Source organism: Hyaena hyaena, unplaced genomic scaffold (genome assembly GCF_003009895.1).
Source record: "Hyaena hyaena isolate Hyena2069 unplaced genomic scaffold, ASM300989v1 scaffold_577, whole genome shotgun sequence".
Classification (NCBI taxonomy): Eukaryota; Metazoa; Chordata; class Mammalia; order Carnivora; family Hyaenidae; genus Hyaena; species Hyaena hyaena.
Window position 1 is genome coordinate 251,641 of NW_024081204.1, and position 19,472 is coordinate 271,112.

The 19,472-nt window shown below is 43.2% G+C and overlaps 1 protein-coding gene across 2 annotated transcripts in view; it reads left to right on the forward strand.

Moving 5' to 3' along the window:
• Nucleotides 1–19,472, forward strand: part of MTMR12 (myotubularin related protein 12) — a 69,745-nt gene that overhangs the window by 19,934 nt on the left and 30,339 nt on the right. For both annotated transcript variants that reach the window (XM_039256407.1, XM_039256406.1), the window contains exons 2-7: nucleotides 7,800–7,860; nucleotides 10,421–10,563; nucleotides 11,873–11,945; nucleotides 12,922–13,052; nucleotides 14,113–14,209; nucleotides 17,904–18,033. In XM_039256407.1, coding sequence (XP_039112338.1) covers nucleotides 7,800–7,860; nucleotides 10,421–10,563; nucleotides 11,873–11,945; nucleotides 12,922–13,052; nucleotides 14,113–14,209; nucleotides 17,904–18,033 — 635 coding nt within the window. The remainder of the gene's footprint in view (nucleotides 1–7,799; nucleotides 7,861–10,420; nucleotides 10,564–11,872; nucleotides 11,946–12,921; nucleotides 13,053–14,112; nucleotides 14,210–17,903; nucleotides 18,034–19,472) is intronic.

The following is a 19,472-nucleotide window of genomic DNA, read 5'->3' on the forward strand; positions in this document are numbered from 1 at the left end:
GGTAGTAGTTATGATACTTATTTTTTCCTGAGTTAGTTGTAATAATTAGATAATGTATATTTATAGTTATTTCGAAGTATTAACCGAAGAAGGGTTAGATATTAGTGATGTTTGCCTACAGTGTGGCTCCTTAAATTCCACTGCTCAAGTGCTTCTATAGGCTTTTATTCTCAAGTTGTTACCAACTTTCAGCAGTTTAGTCTACTTTCAACAGAATCAGCAGTTGAGAAGTTTTTCTTTTTGTCCAGTGTGCCTGAGCGGTGTCTTCCTTGGACGTAGTGTTCTTTTAAGGAAGCCATTAGTTTACTCTTGATCTTGTAATGGGTTCAAAGTACTTTCTATTGCAGAAGATAAGACACAAAATGACCAGATCTAAGTCAGTGTGGGCTTTTATTTTTTCTTTTATTTTTACATTTTTATTTTGAGAGAGAGAGAAAACACGAGTCAGGGACAGTTAGAGAAAAAGAGAGAGAGAGAGAGAGAGAGAATCGCAAGCAGACTCCGCACTGTCAGCACAGAGCCCTACGGGGCTCGAACCCACAAACCGTGAGATCATGACCTGAGCCGAAGTCGGACGCTTAACCGACTGAGCCATACAGGTGCCCCAGTCATTGCAGGCTTTTAGAAAACAAATCCTATTAATAGAAAAATGCCATTTCTTTTTCCTTTGCTTCAGGTATTCCTGTGTATTCTGTCTTACGGAATTAGGACCAACTTGGGTGTTGCTAATCGCAGGAGTTTCTGATCCATAGAAAAGAGAATTGAGAGGTCTCCTGAATGGAATAGAAATTATTCTTACTTGTGACAGAATCTTGAATAATTTCCCCTCTTACGTAGTATATTTGAATTCTTTACTGCTCAAAGGAAAGGACGAGGGAACGAAAGAAAAGGAAATCGAGAAGCACAGATACTGCTGTGTCCCACAGCTACAGCTCTCATTTACTGAACATGTGTGCCAGGCGTGGGCACACATTTTTCTTCAAGCCTCATGTTGTTAGTGTTGTTACCGTTTACATTGGAGCAAACCAACACTAAGTGAAATGACATGCTCAAGGTCATGTCTGTAGGTGACAGAGCTGGGTTTGAACTATGGCTGCAAATCCGTATTCTTTCTGATTGCAGTGCTTGCACTGAGAGAAGTTTGGTTAAATGGGGGAAAACAAAAAGTATTCGTACTATGCTGTATTAAAAATACAGCTTTCTGCTGTTAAAAAAAAAAAAAGGTACCTTTCATTCCCACCTAATCTGTGGGTGCAAATACATTTTCCCCTTCAGATTTTCTACTTTATCGGAGAAAACAAGTGTATTAAATGTCCATTTTAGAGCATGGAGCAACTTTGAGGAAAAAAATGTCTGTGCTTTGTCTTTTTAGTATTTTGGTGCCAAATGTGATTGAGAGAAATTGTGTTTTGGAACCTTTAGGGATGTTGGCTCTTGGAATTTGCCCTTCTGGCTGGATGAAATTAAGCTGAGAATAACAGCTTCAATTTTGGACTCCAGGCCCTCGCAAACAGTGAGGGCTGATGTGCAGCATTTTGGCATATGTAAGCATTGTGGCCTGCGAACTTGGTTGTGGGATCGCCCTCCATACACCCATATTCTTGTCAAGGTCAGCCATCTTCTGCAGGACCCATCTCCTGCCTTTCCTGAGGTGCCCTGGGTCCATCACACTTTTGAGGAGATGGGCGCCTTGAAGATCATGGTAAGAAAGTAGAGAATTTACTTTTTGAGAATTAATGGAATGAAAACAAGCAGGCTGCTTTTGAGCCTCTCAGCAGATTCTCAGGTGTGTTAGCGGACTTTAGCTTCACACGCTTTTGTCCTGCGTGCGGCAGATCCTGTACAGTGAAGCGCAGCTCTCTCAAGGGAGATTTTCTAATTAGCCCTAATCAGTTTTGTAATAGGAGACTAGATTCCTGCTCTGGGCAGCGGCTGTTAGAACTCTTCTCCCTTTTAGGGGTGCCTGGGTGGCTTAGTCGGTTGAGCGTCCGACTTTCGCTTAGGTCATGATCTCGCGGTTCGTGGGTTCAGGCCCCGCGTCGGGCTCTGTGCTGACTGCCAGCTCAGAGCCTGGAGCCTGTTTCAGTCTGTGACTCCCTCTCTCTCTGACCCTCCCCTGCTCACGCTGTCTCTCTCTCTCTCTCTCCTAGAAATAAAAACCTTAAAAAAAAAAAATTTAAAAAAAGAACTCTTCTCCCTTTTGTAGGTGGACACTGGAGATCATTGTTAGAACCAGGACTCGGCAGCGAAGCCTGTGGGCTCTGGAGCTCGTTGGGGCTGGAGCTGTACCCTTGCTTAGTGACTTACTTCCTATAAAAGGAAATTTCCTGAACCTCTTTAAGCCGAAGTTTCATTTTTAAAATGGAGATAATACCAGTGCTAGAGTCGTGAGGATTAATGAGATACTGATGAAGAGCCCTTACCTGGCACATAATCAAAGCGTCATAAATGTTGGTTATTATCATTATAGGCAAAGCATGCAGTTGAAGTGAAAGCTTAGGACTAACACATCATGGAGGGCTTTGATCGCTACACACATACTTGGACACATCTGTTTTTTACTGCTCAGAAATCTTTTTGCCTGTATGATTTTCGACAGTGTTCAAAGTGGGCAACGTTGCTGTACAATTTGTGTTTTGGATGAATAAAGTCTTGTTATAATTATTATTTTTTTAATGTTTATTTTTGAGGGAGAGAGAGTGTGCATGAGAGTGGAGGGGCAGAGAGAGAGGGAGAGAGAGAATCCCAAGCAGGCTCCATGCTGTCAGGGCAGAGCCAGATGCGGAGCTGGATTCCATGACTGTGAGATCATGACCTGAGCCAAAATCAAGAGTCAGACACGCACCTGACGGAGACACCCTGGCCCTCAGGTTATAATTCTGTAGTGGCATTTAGGGCAGGGGCGTGCATGCATTTGATGATTTTTCATGGACACTGGCTTTTCAGCAGCAGTGTAATCTTTTTTTTTTCTTTTCAAATTTTTATTAAAATTCTAGTTAGTTAACATACTGTGCAATATTGGTTTCAGGAGTAGAATTCAGTGATTCTTCACTTACATACAGCAGCAGTGTAAACTGTGTTACTCTGGTCTCTACTTTCGTGGTCTGCATGCTGAGGGAAGTCCGAGGAGCAGGGGCATTTTTAGTAGGAAGTTGCAAACTGCAAGGAGTCTTGGTGGTTTTTCTGTGATCTCCCTCCAGTGTTGAAATTCCCACACGCATCCTGAAATATGTGGCTTCTCAATGACTTCACTAGCTGTTTCGTGTTTTCCCAGTTCTGTATCAGATCAGTTCTTGGTCAGCAACTTGTTGCCACCATCAAGATGTATTTAACATTATTCTAGGGAAGAGGAGCAAGTCACTACTTTAAAAATGAAAAATGTGGGGGCACCTGGGTGGCTCAGTCGGTTAAGCATCCGACTTCGGCTCAGGTCATGATCTCGCGGTTCGTGGGTTTGAGCCCCGCATCGGGCTCTGTGCTGATAGCTAGCTCAGACAGAGCCTGGGGCCTGTTTCAGATTCTGTGTCTCCCTCTCTCTCTGAACCTCCCCTGCTCATGCTGTCTCTCTTTCAGAAATAAATAAAACATTAAAAAAAAAAAGACTAGTACTGTCCTCATTAAAAAAAAATAAAAAATAAAAAAAATGAAAATGAAAAATGTGTACTAAGGTTTGGGGGCATTTGACAAAGAAGGTGGTGCGTGGGAAAAGGTCTCCAGCCTTTTCCCTTTTTCTTGCAGGAAAGGTTCTAGTAGACTGACAGTCATCCCTCTGAGCATTGAGTCGCTTGTTGTGTGACAGTGTTCTGGAATGGAGAGCAGGTCTACAGCAGACTTTACTCTCTGTTTCTAGGGAGGGAAAGCCATTAAGGACCCTGCCTCCTTTCTGCACACAAATACTCAGGCTCACCTCTGTCATGATTTTGACCTTGCCTGGGTCTCTAACACATTTATCTCACAAGGCAGGCACTTTAGCTCTTAATTCCATTATTTTAGATTGGGACACTGAGGACAGGACACTTGCCCGTGATCCCTCTGATATCTTCGTAGGCTAGAACCCGACCAGTTTCCTGATTTAGTCCCGTGATTCTTCCTGAAAGACCTGTCTCTGAGATAATAAATCCTATGTGCTTAATTCACTGCCCTGCTTAAAATCCTGCATTTGCTCTTCACTACCCCACTACTCTGTGTTTTTACACTTCCTGTCTCTGCTTGACCATCTCTTGAACTCTTTGCACATTCCTCAGGAGCCACTTGCTTGGAAGCACATGTTTGAACAGTCTCCCCTCTCCTCCCTCTTTTGGGGAGTTAGGCCCCCTCTTTTGTGCTCCTGTAGCCCCACATCAATACCCTTCTTTATAGCAGCCATCCTGTTGTACTGTGGTTGTACGAGTGTGTTAGTATTGTCTCTTCTCCCCCTGGACTCCAGTGCAGGCTCCTGTCTACCTAGCGTTTGGTAGGATTCATTTAAGTTACCTTTGTGTCTTATAAATTTTTCTTTCCATAAACAAATCAGTTACCTTTAGAAGCCCAGCATCCTCTGCTTAAAATATGTATATGTGTATAAGTATGTATATATGAATACATAGATTACTTAGTTTAGAAATGAGAAGGCTAATCAGCTGAATAATGGCAAAACCTTATGAAGCTTTAGGCTTTGGAGGCCTCAGATGTCCTCACTCCATCTAATTTTTTTAATGTTTATTTATTTTTGAGAGAGAGAGAGCATGAGCAGGGGAGGGCAGAGAGGGAGGGAGACACAGAATCCAAAGCAGGTTCCAGGCTCTGAGCTGTCAGTGCAGAGCCCAACGCATGAACCATGAGATCATGACCTGAGCCCAAGTCAGACGCTCAACTGACCGAGCCAACCAGGTGCCCTGTCCTTGCTCTGTCTAAAACCCACACACTTGAGGGGTAGATGATAGTGCTGGCATTTGGCTCTTTCCTGCCAGTCTTGTGAGTTGGCAACTGTGACATGGGTCCTAATCCTACAGCCCTGGATGTTTTGTACATTGACGTGTTGTGGGATGTGATTCTAGTCATTTATTATTTCTCTATTGTTAATGCAGTTGACCTAAGTCAGTAACTGCCTCAGTGACAGTCAGAAACTGCTGTAACTAATTCAGGCGGAGAAGAGGATTATTGTAAGGATACAGGTGTGATTCATGGACCTGTGCGACATAGGTGTGGCTGGGCCTTAATGAAGCCTGGGAAGCCATGGGAGTGCAGGCCACAATTGTGTGTCTGGGAGAGTTGGCTTCTATCTCCACATAACCTTTTCGCGGTTGTCATCCACTGCAGGAAGCTTTGTTTGCTTTGCCACATTTGTGGACGAACCTAGAGGTTAAGCAGCCAGCTTGATTAACTTCTCTTAGACCTTCAGCCAGATTCATTCAGGACATAAAATGATTAGCTCTTCAAGGGACCACTGTCCATTTCCCGATGTTTGACCGGGAGGAGATGGGTTCACTCCAGGAAGTTGGGGGAGCAGAGAACAGTTGTTTCGGGAAAGTGAGTTTTCGGTAGGACAGAATCTTAAAAGGTGTCTCCTGATTGTTTTATTTCTGGAATGTAAAGAAAGAATTCCACCGACCATTTCAGGAATTGATGTAGGTAGTTTTAAATAGTATAAATTCTATATCATCGGAACGTGCTACTTCTGCAGACATAAGGATAGGATAGCCCTCTCCAAGCTGTCTGCAGCGTTTGAACTGAATTCCAGGCACTAGTCAAGATGATCACTAGTTTTCTAACAGCTGATTGAATTTAATGAATAGTTTTGCTCTCTCCTCGGAGAAAGATGATAGACCTGTCAAAAATAATAGTGCTTTAATTTAGTTCCATGCCAATGGCAGATGATGAAAACTCCATGAGAATTTCGAAATTACCAAAACACTCGTAGCATTTACATATGCAATATAGTCCCACTTGCACAACATGGAGCAATGCATCAGAATCATGGAGGAGCTTTTTGCAAAGCCAAAGGCCAGGTGCTCCCCCCCCACTCTGATTTGTTACACTTGTGATGAGGCCCGAGCACCTGAAAAGGCAACAAGATCCACAGGTGATGTGACACTCCCCAAATCTAAGAAGCACTGCCTCAGAAGGACTTGATTTATTGGCATCTTCTGGAGTGTAAACTGTAGCCATCTTTAAAATACATCACGCTCAGAATGATGTATTTTCTGAAACAGCTCTGACTTACTTCTTTAGCCTCAGGATGGGCTGTCTTGCTTCTTCCTGCCTCGACTGGTCCCAAATATCTTTTAATGCGTAGTGCAACCTAAATTAACAATTTTAGGGGCACCTGGGTGGCTCAGTCAGTTGAGTGTTCGACTTCAGCGCAGGTCATGAGTTCACGGTTCCTGGGTTCGGGCCCCGTGTCGGGCTCTGTGATGACAGCTAGCTCAGATCCTGGAGCCTGTTTCAGATTCTGTGTCTCCTTCTCTCTCTGACCCTCCCCTGCTCACGCTGTCTCTCTCTCTCTCAGAAATAAACATTAAAAATTTTTTTTAAAAATTTTTAGAAAGCTCCTACCACCCAGAGCCTTATGCTAAAAAACAAATTCCCGTTGTATTTGTTGACAAAGCTCGTTGTGTCTTATAGAATTTTCCAGTTAAGACTTGACTGGTTCCCATGTTTCGCCTGTCCCAGTGTCTCATAGATTGGTAGGTTGACACAGAAACTTAGGCCGATAGAGGTTAGATATTTTGGCAAGAATACTTAATAGATGGTGTGGTAGATTGCTTTAGGAGGCTCACCAGGCCTCTCTTATGGTTGTTAACAGTCATTTGTGACTGTTGCTTTGTTCCATTAATTCATTAAGGATTGCTAATTATGTTTGAGTACTCGGTAAACAGTGAACCCAACGTGAAGGCATTTGAAGATATTTTCATTGAGAAACAGTAACATAGATCCTGGCCTTGATTCCTTATCAGAAGTGATTGTATCCCATGACTATGCCTTGTGGTTTTAGGTTATTTATTTTATTAGGTTATTATTTACTAATAAATATTTATTTTTATAGATTATTATAAATCTGTATATGTTTTAGGTTTATTTATTTTGAGAGAGACAGAGCGTGAGCAGGGAGGGGTGTGTGTGGTGGGGAGAGAGAGAGAGGAAGAAGGGAAGAGGGAGAGAATATGAATCCCACCCCAAGAAGGCTCTGCATAGTCAGTGCAGAGCCTGACATGGGGCTCGAAGTCACAAAACTGAAATCATGACAACCAAAGTCGAGAGTCAGACACTTACCCAACTGAACCACCCAGGCACCCTGGTTTTAGGTAATTTAGAATGTTCCCATCCGTCTTCACTGGGTCTTGGTATGCTATGGAATAGGTGGATCAGTACTGACTTGACATGTTCTTATCTTCAGACCTTTTACATATATCTATTTTCTCTCAAGAACACATAGTTATCTTTTGTTTTCGATCCTTGATTCTCACTGGAGGAAGAGGAGCCATGTTGTGAAATGGCTTACATTCCCTTTCTGACTCTGTGTTTCAGCTGCTTACTTTCTGTGTAATGTTTGTTCCTTTAGGTAGGGAGTGCCCATCCCTGTCCTTCCACTGGGGACAACTAATAGTTGTCAATCCTAAATAGGTTAGTACATTGGACTAATTTGCTGGAATTTTCTGTCTTTTATTAAAAATACATTTTTAAAAAGTACCTAGCTTGTCAAACAAAGAACTCCTGAGGGTGTGTGATATTTTAGTGTGTATTCTGAAAACATGGCTTTATGTTACTTACTTTGAGCCCTTAAACAAAGAAAAATATTACCCTTTGTTCTTCTCTTTTAGGAAATTCACACAAACGAGAAAGAAGTAACAGAGAAGGAAGTAACTCTTCACTTGTTGCCAGGTAACGGTCATGTTAGCATCAGACCTCATGTGCAACTCAAAGCCAGTGATAAATTATGTCATCCCTAGTATTGCTATATATAAACTCCTTTGTTTTCATCCAGAAAGCATATAACAGGAATGAATTAGACAAAAATATTAGGGTCTTTAGTTCAATCACTACTTATTAGGTCTGAGTATGACTATTATAACACCTGCCAAGAATTTTTCTTATCCCCACCCCCACCCCCCACCAAGCTGATGAAAATCAACCTGGCAAATTCACCTCCTTCACAAGGAAATGAAGCCTTTTTCGGGTCACTGTACTTGGACGCATCCTGGATTCTGGTCCCCAGTCAGGAAAGTCCTGGTCCTCTGCAGAGCCCTACAGCCCACGCTGCCGTGCAGCTGCCCAGGCCTCCCCCGGCAGCGTTGCTGGGTAGCCTCCCCTGTGGTCTTGTGCATCTGAGCATAAGTGGCAGGTGGGATGGGGTTTCCTAACCTTGGGGCTGCCTGGGCTTTGCTCTGAGGTCATCACTGAGGAGTCTGGATTGGTTGGGTATTTTTGAGATGGAAGAGAGTGACTCTACCTTAAGTCAAGCTTTAGTCATTGACTTAAATTAAGAAACGGAAACTACTTGGTGGTCTCTCCCCTTCCATACGTGGGGCTGTCCTGGGAGCTGTGCATTCAGTGCTTCCATTTTCCTTTTTCAGGTTCCAGTAGCCTTTTTTGCGTGTGTGAGGTTTTTTTGTTTTTTTTTTAAGTGTATTTTCCCCCAAACAATAGAGGCATCGTTCTGGTACTTTTTATCTTATTCCAGTTTATGAATATGAAGGAGGATATGAATATGCATAAGTTTCTGACAGATCCACCTTATTTTGTAAATATATTGGGGTCTTGAAACTTAAAAAAAATATTTCTAAGGTTTGGGGTATTTTTTTGTTTGTTTTTTTACAATAATGGCCTAAGCCTTAATCCATATACCACATTTTCCTTCCTTTCCTTGGGTTAAAGATCCTGATACTAACTTTCATTTTTAGCTTAGTGTTATGCACATCCGCCCATCCCCTGGAGTACCTGAGGTCTCACCTGGATGTGCAGCCTCCATTTCCCAGACTGACCATGGTCTTTTCCAGCGCCCGCCTCTCACGTGTTCGAGACTTTGTCTGCACGCGCAAGCTGGTGGCTGTGGCGCAGCATGGGCCGTGCTCAGGGCAGGCATGTCGCCAGGCGGGGTGTTAGCTGCTGCGTGTGCAGTGCACAACCACCGACTAACATGGCTTGCCTGGTCTCGGGGACATGCTCCCTCTCCAAAGCCGTTTCACGCTAGGAGCTGAGAAAGCACAGGAAGCCTTGCTCACATATCTCCCACCTTGAACTAGCTGAGGCACTTTTTCTGAGACTATTTTAAACCGTAAGGAGGCCCCAGCTTTAATGCTTCCTTCAAGCGCTGTGGTCTCAGTGGAGGCTGACCTAGTGACTGAGCCATCTTCTTGGATTTCCTTAGGAAATAACCCCTTGGGAGATGGGAAAATGTACCGTAATATGTGTCCCTTGATTGTCTCAGTGTCAGAAACCCCTCTTTATTTTCATGTTGCAAGTTAGACCAAGTGAATTTTGAGCCAAAAAGTAAATTAAAAGATATCAAAGAGAATATCCAGAGGGAGATTCTGAGGGGAGCTGGTTGTCTGTGGAAGGGGAAGAAAAATGCCTTTTCTTTTTTGTTCTCAAATATTTGCACTTGGTTTTTTATTTCTTCCGTATCCTCCTCCTCTTCCTGCTCTCATCCAGATGTCCAGCCCTCATGAACTTCTCTTCCAGGGAGCAGAGAATGCTTACCTGTCCCTAAGTCCTAATCTTTCTGACTGTAAAGAGAAGTGCCCTTTATCTGTAGGAAGTACAGCTTCTCGTGCAGGCAGGGCGCGTGCAGATAGAGCAGGAAAGGAAATACTGAGAGGAAGTACTCTCAACCAAGAAAGAAAGGAAACCACTCTTTTCCCACAAACCTCTGACCTCCCTTTTCCTCCCATCCTTGTCTGTGGAGCCAGAATGAATGTGATCAAGCTGCACCTCTGTGTCTGAGGAAGCCGCCTGCAAGCCCTTTGGCCAGGGAAGCAACTGCCATCTTTCAGCGATTCCAGAGCGAGAGATGGCCCGCTCTCAACACAGATTGGCTGGAGCTCTGTGTTCCAGAGCCTTTCAGATTTCACTCATTTAGGGTGTCACTTCTCTGCCACACCTGCTCGGGTCCAAGTGATAGGAACACTGGGGTCTGCGCTTGCAGGTGTAGCTGAGGTCATTTCTGCCTAGTGGACACTTCCCTTATTCCCAGTTAAAAGATAGAGGAATGCCCTGTGCGAAGGTACATCAGCCATTTTGGGTTCACTTATGAGTGGTTCCCACTCTACTTCGTCTCTGACCACAGGTTTGCAGCTCCCACTGTGCTGGAAAGTGTAGAGTTCTGAAGGGCTGCAGTGGAGGGTGTGTTTGTCTTTACTGGGAATGGAGCCGGGAAAGCTTTTACTGTCTGTATACTGTATGTTCCCTGGGGAGTCTGAGAACTTGTTTTGGTTTCGATCAGGTGAACAGCTGCTTTGTGAAGCAAGCACGGTGCTGAAGTATGTCCAGGAAGATTCCTGTCAGCGTGGGATCTATGGGAAGCTTGTGTGCACGGACTTCAAGATTGCTTTCTTGGGTGATGACGAATCTGCATTGGATAATGATGTATGTATGCGCTACATTTGGCTGAGTTCGCGGGGAGCAGTAAAATTGTGGCCCCATTGTCTTTTTTCCCAGCTCCTCAATTCTCCACCCCCACGACACACATGAAACACAAAGGACAGAAGTCCTTACCACTAGAATGTCTCTGGCCTTTGGGGTCTCTTTCCAGTGGTAGGGCCATTCTGAGTGCCCCAGGTCACACTGTCATCTGACTTCATAGGTGGACACTATCAACTTTTTATTTTCTTTTGTATTTCAGCACAGTATGTATCATTCTTTGGAATCACTTATCTTCCCAAAGATACTAGTTCCCCATGTTTTCTCTGTACTATGCTGTCCCTCACATTCAGGAACTGAGTTTGATTATGAAACTGATGCTTGCAGCACTTGAATTCGGGTTTCCTTTGCCCTGAGTAGCAGAGTCCTTGCTTCTGGAGAATGGACAGTGGAGTGAGGGAGAGGGCTGCCAGCACCACTCGGAGAGCGCTATACACTGATACAAACGCAGCTGTCCCAGCCCGCCCTGGCTGTGTTGGAGTGTGGGCTTCTGTGCTGCTGTCCACGCTAGTGGCTCGGCTCCTTGTCCCGTACAGATAAAGACAGCATTCACAGGAACTCGAGTCTCCCAGCGTTTGCTTCCTAAACCTGGCTTCCTGTAGCTCTGTCACTCACCTGTTTGCACTTGTGAGGAGTCTAACCTGCCAAAGTGATGACATGTGGCATGGCCGGTTGGCTGGAGAGCAGCCCAGAAATGGCATGTTGTGGCTGGGTTTGAAAACAAGGTGCTTACCAGCTTTCCTTGCACACTTCATCACCCCTTACCCAGGGAATGTGGCTCCACCTCCCTGTTTGTTTTTTAGAGTATGCACTGTATTTTTCCTCAGTTTTACTGAGATATAAATAATAACATTGCATTAGTTTAAGGAATATAACAGAAAGATTTGATAGTTGTATATCAATAAATGTATATATTGCACAATGATCACCAAAGGAAGTTTGGTTAACATCTGTCATTTCCTACAGTTTCAAATTTGTTTTTCTTATGAGGAGAACTTTTAAAATTACTCTCTTAGCAACTTTCAAATAGATAATACAATATTATTAAGTATAATCACCACGCTGTACGTGACACTCATGATTTGTTTATCTTGTAACTGGAAGTTTGTACCTTTTGACCACCTTCACCCCCATTTCTTCCAACCTCTCTCTGGTTTTCTTAATGTGCACTTGGAAAATGGTGATTTGCTCTGCCTGTTATAGTTTTCATAGGGCACAGAAAGGAATCACAGTTGTTTCCCTTTGAATCTTTTAGGAAACCCAGTTTAAGAATAAGGTTATAGGAGAAAATGACATAACACTCCACTGTGTTGATCAGATTTATGGAGGTAAGTATCTTTTCCCCTGGGGTGTTGCCAGCCTATGAAAGTATAGCTGATAATGACAATATTTTTATGGTCCTTTACAGTTTACTAAGATTTCTTTATGTATTTATTTTGTTTAAATCAGTTTTGTGGATGAAAAAATTGAGATGTATAGTGGCTTGTTTGAGGCCACTTAGCTGGGGGAGCTTGGTCTTGAACTTGGAACCTATTCTGAGACTCCACCGTGCCATTAAGTGTTTGTTTATTTTGAGAGCAAGAGAGAGCATGCGTGTGTGAGCTGAGAGGGGCAGAGAGAGAGGGAGAGAGACTCCTAAGCAAGCTCCATGCCCAGTGCGAGCCCGATGGGGGGCTCAATCTCCCAACCATTAGATCACGACCTAAGCCAAAATCAGGAGTTGGATGCTTAACTGACTGAGCCGCTTGGGCGCCCCCACAGAGCCATTATCTGCTAGATCATACTTGTGGCTGTCCGTGTTAGCTGTTAGATTTTACTGTAAAGTCTAATCTGATAAAGGCTTGTACTGTACTCTGTTTCTTTTTTGCTAAGGGTCAAGCTTCTCTGTGCTTCACGTCTATATTTTTTTCCATCAGGGTTTTTTTCAGAAATCATTCAGTAGCTATTTAGCCCCACACAAGTGGGTGCTGACTGGTCCAAACTTGGGGACAGGGAGGGCCCCCTGGCCATAAATCCAGGAATTGACTGTTCCGAAAGCGTGTCCCTAGTGACTCCCTTTCATCTTTTGTGATATTGGCTTTTGGAGTCCATTTTGCTGATAGCGGCCAGTTCATTTTGATCTTGTCAGAGGAATGAAGAGTCTTGCGCATCCTCAGAGAGCCGGGGCCCTTGCTGACAATTCCTTAGAGGACAGCACCTTTCCTCTCACTTTTGAGAGGTCCTCATAGTCTTACTTGTTTCCTTAGCATTAACTTTTTGCCTTATAACATGATTTCCCTTCCTGATTTCTTCGTTGGTGTGTAGTGTTTGATGAGAAAAAAAAAACTCTCTTTGGACAACTGAAGAAATACCCTGAGAAACTCATCATCCACTGCAAAGACCTCCGAGTATTCCACTTCTGTCTGAGGTACACAAAAGAAGAGGAAGTCAAAAGGGTAACTAGTTGCATGTATTTTTAGGTTTTCTTTCCCATCAGGTTTTACCACCAACTCTTATTTCTGGCTTCTGTTGCATGAAGGTGGAGGGGAAGCATGTCTGTCTGTAAAGTGAAGTTGGTTATAATCCTGTATGCTTTGATTAGAGCTGAGAGAGAACTGGGGAAAGCGTGCCTGTGTATTATGTGGGCACACGCTACCTTTAGTCCTTCAGTTCGTAATGCTTTTATTTCTGGAGCCTCTAAGGAGTGGGAGGTGGGAAACCAGGGTCAGGAGGCAGCCTTCTCTCATACCTGCCAGCCTTTGCGCAAAGTAGGAGCAGCGGCCCCCGACTCCGGGAATGGATGAGTTCGTGTGGGAGGTAGTAGCAGTATGTGGAGGGAGGAAGTGGGGCAGGGTTGTTTGGGCAAAGCTGAGTTACCAAATGAGGCCTGTGATTTTGGACCCTCAGGAAACTTTTGCTGCAGCACATTGAAATATATAACCGTATGCACTGGTTACAGTGGTCACTGTAACGTCGAAGATTTCTCTAACTGAGGTATCCAAAGTCTCAAGCTTGCCACTGTCATGGTACATACATCAGGGGAGACCCAGAGGCGGCCCTGATTTTAGTCATCTATCCAAACATGCTTTTGTTTGCAACTTCAGACAAAAGCACAATGGACTGATTTCTTTTTCTAATCTTCTAGAAGAAGGTTGTAAAGGCCACAAGTGGATTAGAATAGCTAACTGTCTTGGTTATTGTCTGATATTAGCCTTCTGTCTTTGGTGTGTCAGATTTTTAGAATATCTGAATATGCATCACTTAAGTTTCTGTAGCACCTTGATTTTGAGAAATGAGACTGTTTCTTTAAATTTCCCTAGAAATTCAAAGCTCTTAGAACACCTGACAAAATTGTTAACATTCTGCTTATTTGGCATTATTCCAAAAGATAGTGTCATAGAGACCTCAAGAGTGTTCGTGTGCTGCCCAGAGGAGCCTATTGGCATGACTGAAAACCTAGGCTCAGTGTTTATCTGCCAAAAGCATGACTGTCCCCATTGTTTGGTTCTCTCCTAGATTGTCAGTGGCATAATCCATCACACACAGGCTCCCAAACTGCTTAAGCGATTGTTTCTGTTTTCCTATGCTGCTGCTGCTGCACAAAACCACACAGGTGAGTGTCTTCTGGGCTGTAATTTGCAGCCAGGCAGACTGTTTCGGTTCCTTCCCGACACTAGCAGGGGAAACCCATCCGTGAGCTTCTTTTTCCTCTTTCCCAGCAATCGATTGCCTCTTGCTTGGGTGATTCATTCAAGATTCTTATTTAAAAAAAAAAAAAAAAACAAATAAAAAAACCAAAACTTTCTTCTTTTTTCCTGCAGTCTTTGTTGCTTTAATTTATGTTTTAGGTTTCTTTGCTTTTTGGGATTATTGGTTTGAGTATTTCTTATGAAAGCTAAAATCAGCATATTATAACGGGGAATGTGAGATTATAGAGAAGCAAAATTCAGATAAGTTTAAAATAACCCTGTTTGTTCCTGGGTTCTTTTTTTTTTCACTTTAGTGTACACGATTTCATTTCAAAGCACTCAAGAGAATGTTTTGCGTTCTAGGAAGTCTTTAAACAACCCAACATGTTCTGTAGCAAATATTTTGGGGGAATGGAGTAGTCGTGCATAAGGGAGCACATCAGAAAACAAGTGTGCTTACAGAACTTAAAGTCCCAGGTGTTTGCCTTTCAGTTCAGGGAGCAGTCCTTTACTAAGGAACTTCAGTCATCCAGATTAGCTATTAATAATGCCCAGCACTGTTCAGTGTTTCCACAGATGTCCATCTGTACCTTCCCTCCATCTCTCTCCTTGGCTGGTGCACTGGCTCTGCCTGTCACTCGTAAGGTCATGCTGATGTTAAGTGACTGTGTGCTGTGTGCTTTTCGTCAGAGAAGTGGCGTGCTGGCTTAGTGGTGTGCTAGAGTGCAGAGTTTAAGTGCTCATTTGGTCAGCATGTTTTGAACACTTGCTGTGGGTCAGCACTGTGGGGATGGACGTGAATACAACTAATCCCTGTCCTCTGTGAGCATCAAGTCAAGCAGAGGCAGCAGAGAGCTGTGTCTTCTGGTGGAAGGGCCTGCGAGGGAGGCCGACGGAGGGCACAGGTGGTGCCCGAGCAGACAGTGGAGGATGTGGGAGTGTCTGGTGGGTGCAGAGCATGTTTTAGGCAGAGGGATTAGCATGTGCAGAGATGTAGACATCTAAAAGAGCAGGTTGCATTTTGGGAACTCTGGTGACTTATAGAAAAGCTGTGAATTGGGTCTGTCCCACCTGAATTCAAATCCTGGCTGAATTGCTCAGTAGCTATGTGATCCTGGGGATGACACTAAACTCTTGGGGCATCTGTTTTCTCATTTTCAAAACAGCAGCGTTCATGCCTCTGTTGAAGTGTCATGAAGATTATAAATTGTTAAATGTGTGGCATGTAGGGTGCAGTAAGTTAAAGAGGGTTAATTGAAAGTGTAACTGCATATTATTTGGGGCAGATATGTTTAGAGAATTACACACTAACTTGAGATATTGCTCAGCTTGGGGCGCCTGGGCGGCTTAGTCGGTTGAGTGTCCAACTTTGGCTCAGGCCATGATCTCACAGCTTGTGGGTTCGAGCCCTGCATCGGGCTCTGTGCTGACAGCTCAGAGCCTGGAGCCTGTTTCAGATTCTGTGTCTCCCTCGCTCTGTTCTTCCCCTGCTCACACTCTGTCTCTCTCTCAAAAATAAACAAACATTTTAAAAAAAATTTTAAAAAAGATAATGCTCAGCTCTGCTGTTACACTGAACATAAAATGAGTTCCTTAATTTCGTAAGTTCATCTTTGTGAATGACAGACCTTTTCACTGCAGCTGTACATGTAAGTGCTGAGTAATTGGCTTACAATAGCTTGTTGCAATATGAGATATACAGAATATAACTTATTTGTTGGTTACTATAATTTATATAAACATTTATTGAGTTTATATTTGAAAAATCATACTCTACTTTTAGGAATTCCGCCTTTTCTTATATCCTGATTCTTGGTCCAGACTCTGTATAAGACAGTTTCTTGGCTCACCAACACTAGGTTGATCTGTGTTCCAAAATCCTTCTCTTGATGGACTCTGGCAGTTTCTTCACCGGGTGGTGCCTTTTTTTTGTGCCAGAAGGCCGAGGATATGCGGCATCTTTTATTCTATTTTAATTCCATCTTTTTCTTATCCTCCTTCCTACTCCCATTTTTTGAGAAGTAAATGTTATAACTGATAGATGCTAGTTGGCCAATTAGCTTTTGCGTTGAGAAGGTGTATGTAGAGGTGGGTGCTTTGCAATCTGAACATCTTTAGTTATTTCCTGGCTTAATAATTCACAAGAGTGATTTGGCCGGAGGGTCCTGAATACTCAAGATATGGATTTTAGGAAAGGACTTACTGGTGTTGCTAAGAAAATTATCTACTCTTGAACTGGGGTACTATTATTTGTGTTTGTCGGGGTTTTTTTTTTTTGCATTTATTACTTTATGGAAAACCTTGATAGGTACCTGGGTATTAGCTCTGTTTCTGCCATTGCCTAGCTCTGTGACCTCAGGCAAGTTTCTTGACCTTTCTGTGCCACATCTATAAAATGGAAGAATTAATATTGCATATGCTGTAGGATTATAAAGATTGAATTAATAAAATATAATATGCTCAGAACGGCACCTGGCACATACTAAGTGCTATATAAGTGTAACCACTGTTTTTATCATTATTCCTTTTATCCTTTGCACTATGATCTGATTTGATTAAAAGGAGCATGGGGGGAGGGGAGTCTGTGTGGCTCAAGACGGTTAAGCATCTGGCTCTTGATTTTGGCTCAAGTCATGTTCTCATGGTTCGGTTCATGAGTTAGAGCCCTGTGTTGAGGGCTGCACCCTGACCTTGGGGAGCCTGCTTGGGATTCTGTCTCCCTTTCCTCCCTCTCTGTCCCTCCCCTGCTCACATTCCCTTTGTCTCTTTCAAAGTTGGTTAAAAAAAAAAAAAGCATGCAGGAGTTTTATCAAACACTGTTTTTCCCGAAAGTCTTGGGTTTTGTTTTGTTTTGTTTTGTTTTGTTTTGTTTTGTTTTGTTTTAATGCGCTACAAAGGGCTTGAAGTAACTGATTTGCATAAATACCTGAGACTGTTTTGATACATGTCACCCAGCGTTCTGTGGCTTGGGGAGGGCCATGGATACATCTGTTGAGCCGCAAGAGTGGTGCTCCTAGACATTTCCTCCTAGCAGGGAATACAGGGCAGGGGAGGGGCAGAAGTCTTCCTCACCAGCGTGCAGTCTTTTATAAGCCCTTACCCTCTGGTCTGGTGATGGTCTTTAGTTACCAGATGTCACACCGGAAAATCCTCTTGTTGACGGTGCATCTTCAAACCGAGGGAAGATTTACATTCCGGCATCTGACATGCTATTCAAATGAGTTTGCCATCTTATGCACATATTGGTAGGGCTAAAAATATTTTATTATTTTAGCATTTGTGCCAAGTCTGTCTTCTAGTGCTTCACAGGATCTTTTATGTTATATAAATTATCTCATGGTCAGATGACTGAAAAGGGAGCTATAAATTACTTTTGCAAGGAGTGGAACAAGAACACCTCCAGTATAAAAAGACAGGCCCTTGGTCATAATTTTGGGGTCATGACAAAAAAAAAAAAAAAAAAAAAGGAACAAGGTTAGGATTAAGCAGTGAATTTACTGTGTTTGGTAAAAATGGGCTTAGTGGGCAAAATTGGGGTTTAGAGATCTACTTTCACATCATTAAAATACTTGTGCTTCACAACAAGATTTTATTGTCTTTTAAAATTTGCTTTGTTAGCCACGGATCCCAGGAACCATACTGTAATGTTTGACACACTTAAGGACTGGTGTTGGGAATTGGAGCGGACCAAAGGCAGTGTCAAGTACAAAGCAGTGAGTGTCAATGAAGGCTATAAAGTCTGTGAAAGGTAAGCATTCAGTGCTCTTTTTTTTTTTAACAGCTTTATTGAGATTGAGTTCACATAGCATTCAGTCCACATATTTGAAGTGTACAGTAGTTTGAGATCTCTTCACAGAGTGTGCAGCCATCACCACAGTCAACTTTATTTTTTTTTTTAATGTTTTATTTATTCCTGAGAGAGAGACACAACGTGAACAGGGGAGGATCAGAGAGAGAGGGAGAAGACACAGAACCCAAAACAGGCTCCAGGCTCTGAGCTAGCTGTCAGCATAGAGCCTGACGCGGGGCTCAAACCCACGAACCGTGAGATCATGACCTGAGCTAAAGTCGTATGCTCAACTGACTGAGCCACCCAGATGCCCCACCACAGTCAACTTTAGAACCTTTTCATCAGCTCTGAAAGAAACCTCAAAGCCCTTAGTAGTTGCTTCCCATGTGCCTCAACACCCCTAGCCCGAGGCAACCTCTGGTCCACTCTCTTGGTCCACGTTCTGTCTCTATAGTTTGCTTATTCTGGAAATTTCATATAAATGGACTCGTATAAAAACAAGTAGTCTTTATGCTGCTTTCACTTACCATGGTGTTGTCACAGCTCATCCATGGTGTAGCAGGGATCAGGATTTCATTCTTTTTTACTGCTGAATAAGATTCCATGGTATGGACGTACCACATTTTATTTATAAGTTGGTAGACATATGGGTTGTTTTCCCTTTTTGGCCATTATGAGTAATGCTGCCATGAACATTTGTGTACATGGTTTTATGTGCACAGAGGTTTCCGGGTCTCTTGTGTGTATCTATACACCTAGCGGTGGAATTGCTGGCTCATGTAGTAACTCTGTGTTTCACTGTTTGAAGAGCTGCTGGACTGTTTGCCATAGTGACTGTACCATTTCACACTCCCATCAGCAGGGTACAAGGGTTCCATGTTTTCCACATTGAAACCATGCGTTAGAAACCCTTAAGGTGTCCCTTAAAATATTCAAAAGTGAATTTGTGTCTTTTTGTGTGTATGTGTCTTTTTTTTCATTGTATCTCTAGTCTAAGCATGATTAGAGCCATTTCTAAATTTATATTGTGTATTTGCCTTATTTCAGTTGGGCTCTTTATTTATTCAGTAAAAATCTTTGAGTGGCTACTATTATGCCAGGTAGTGACCTTGCTGCTGGAGATAACAGCACTAAACAAAGACCCTAAAAATTCCCGCCCTCCTGGAATCGTCATTCTGGTGGGAGGAAAACTATGATAGAACAAATGAGTGACTGGCGTGTATTAAAAGGTAGTAAGTTGGGGCGCCTGGGTGGTTCAGTCGGTTGGACAGCTGACTTCAGTTCAGGTCATGATCTCACGGTTCGTGGGTTCGAGCCCCGTGTCAGGCTCTGTGCTGACAGCTGGCTCGGAGCCTAGAGCCTCTTCCAGATTCTGTGTCTCCCTCTCTCTCTGACCC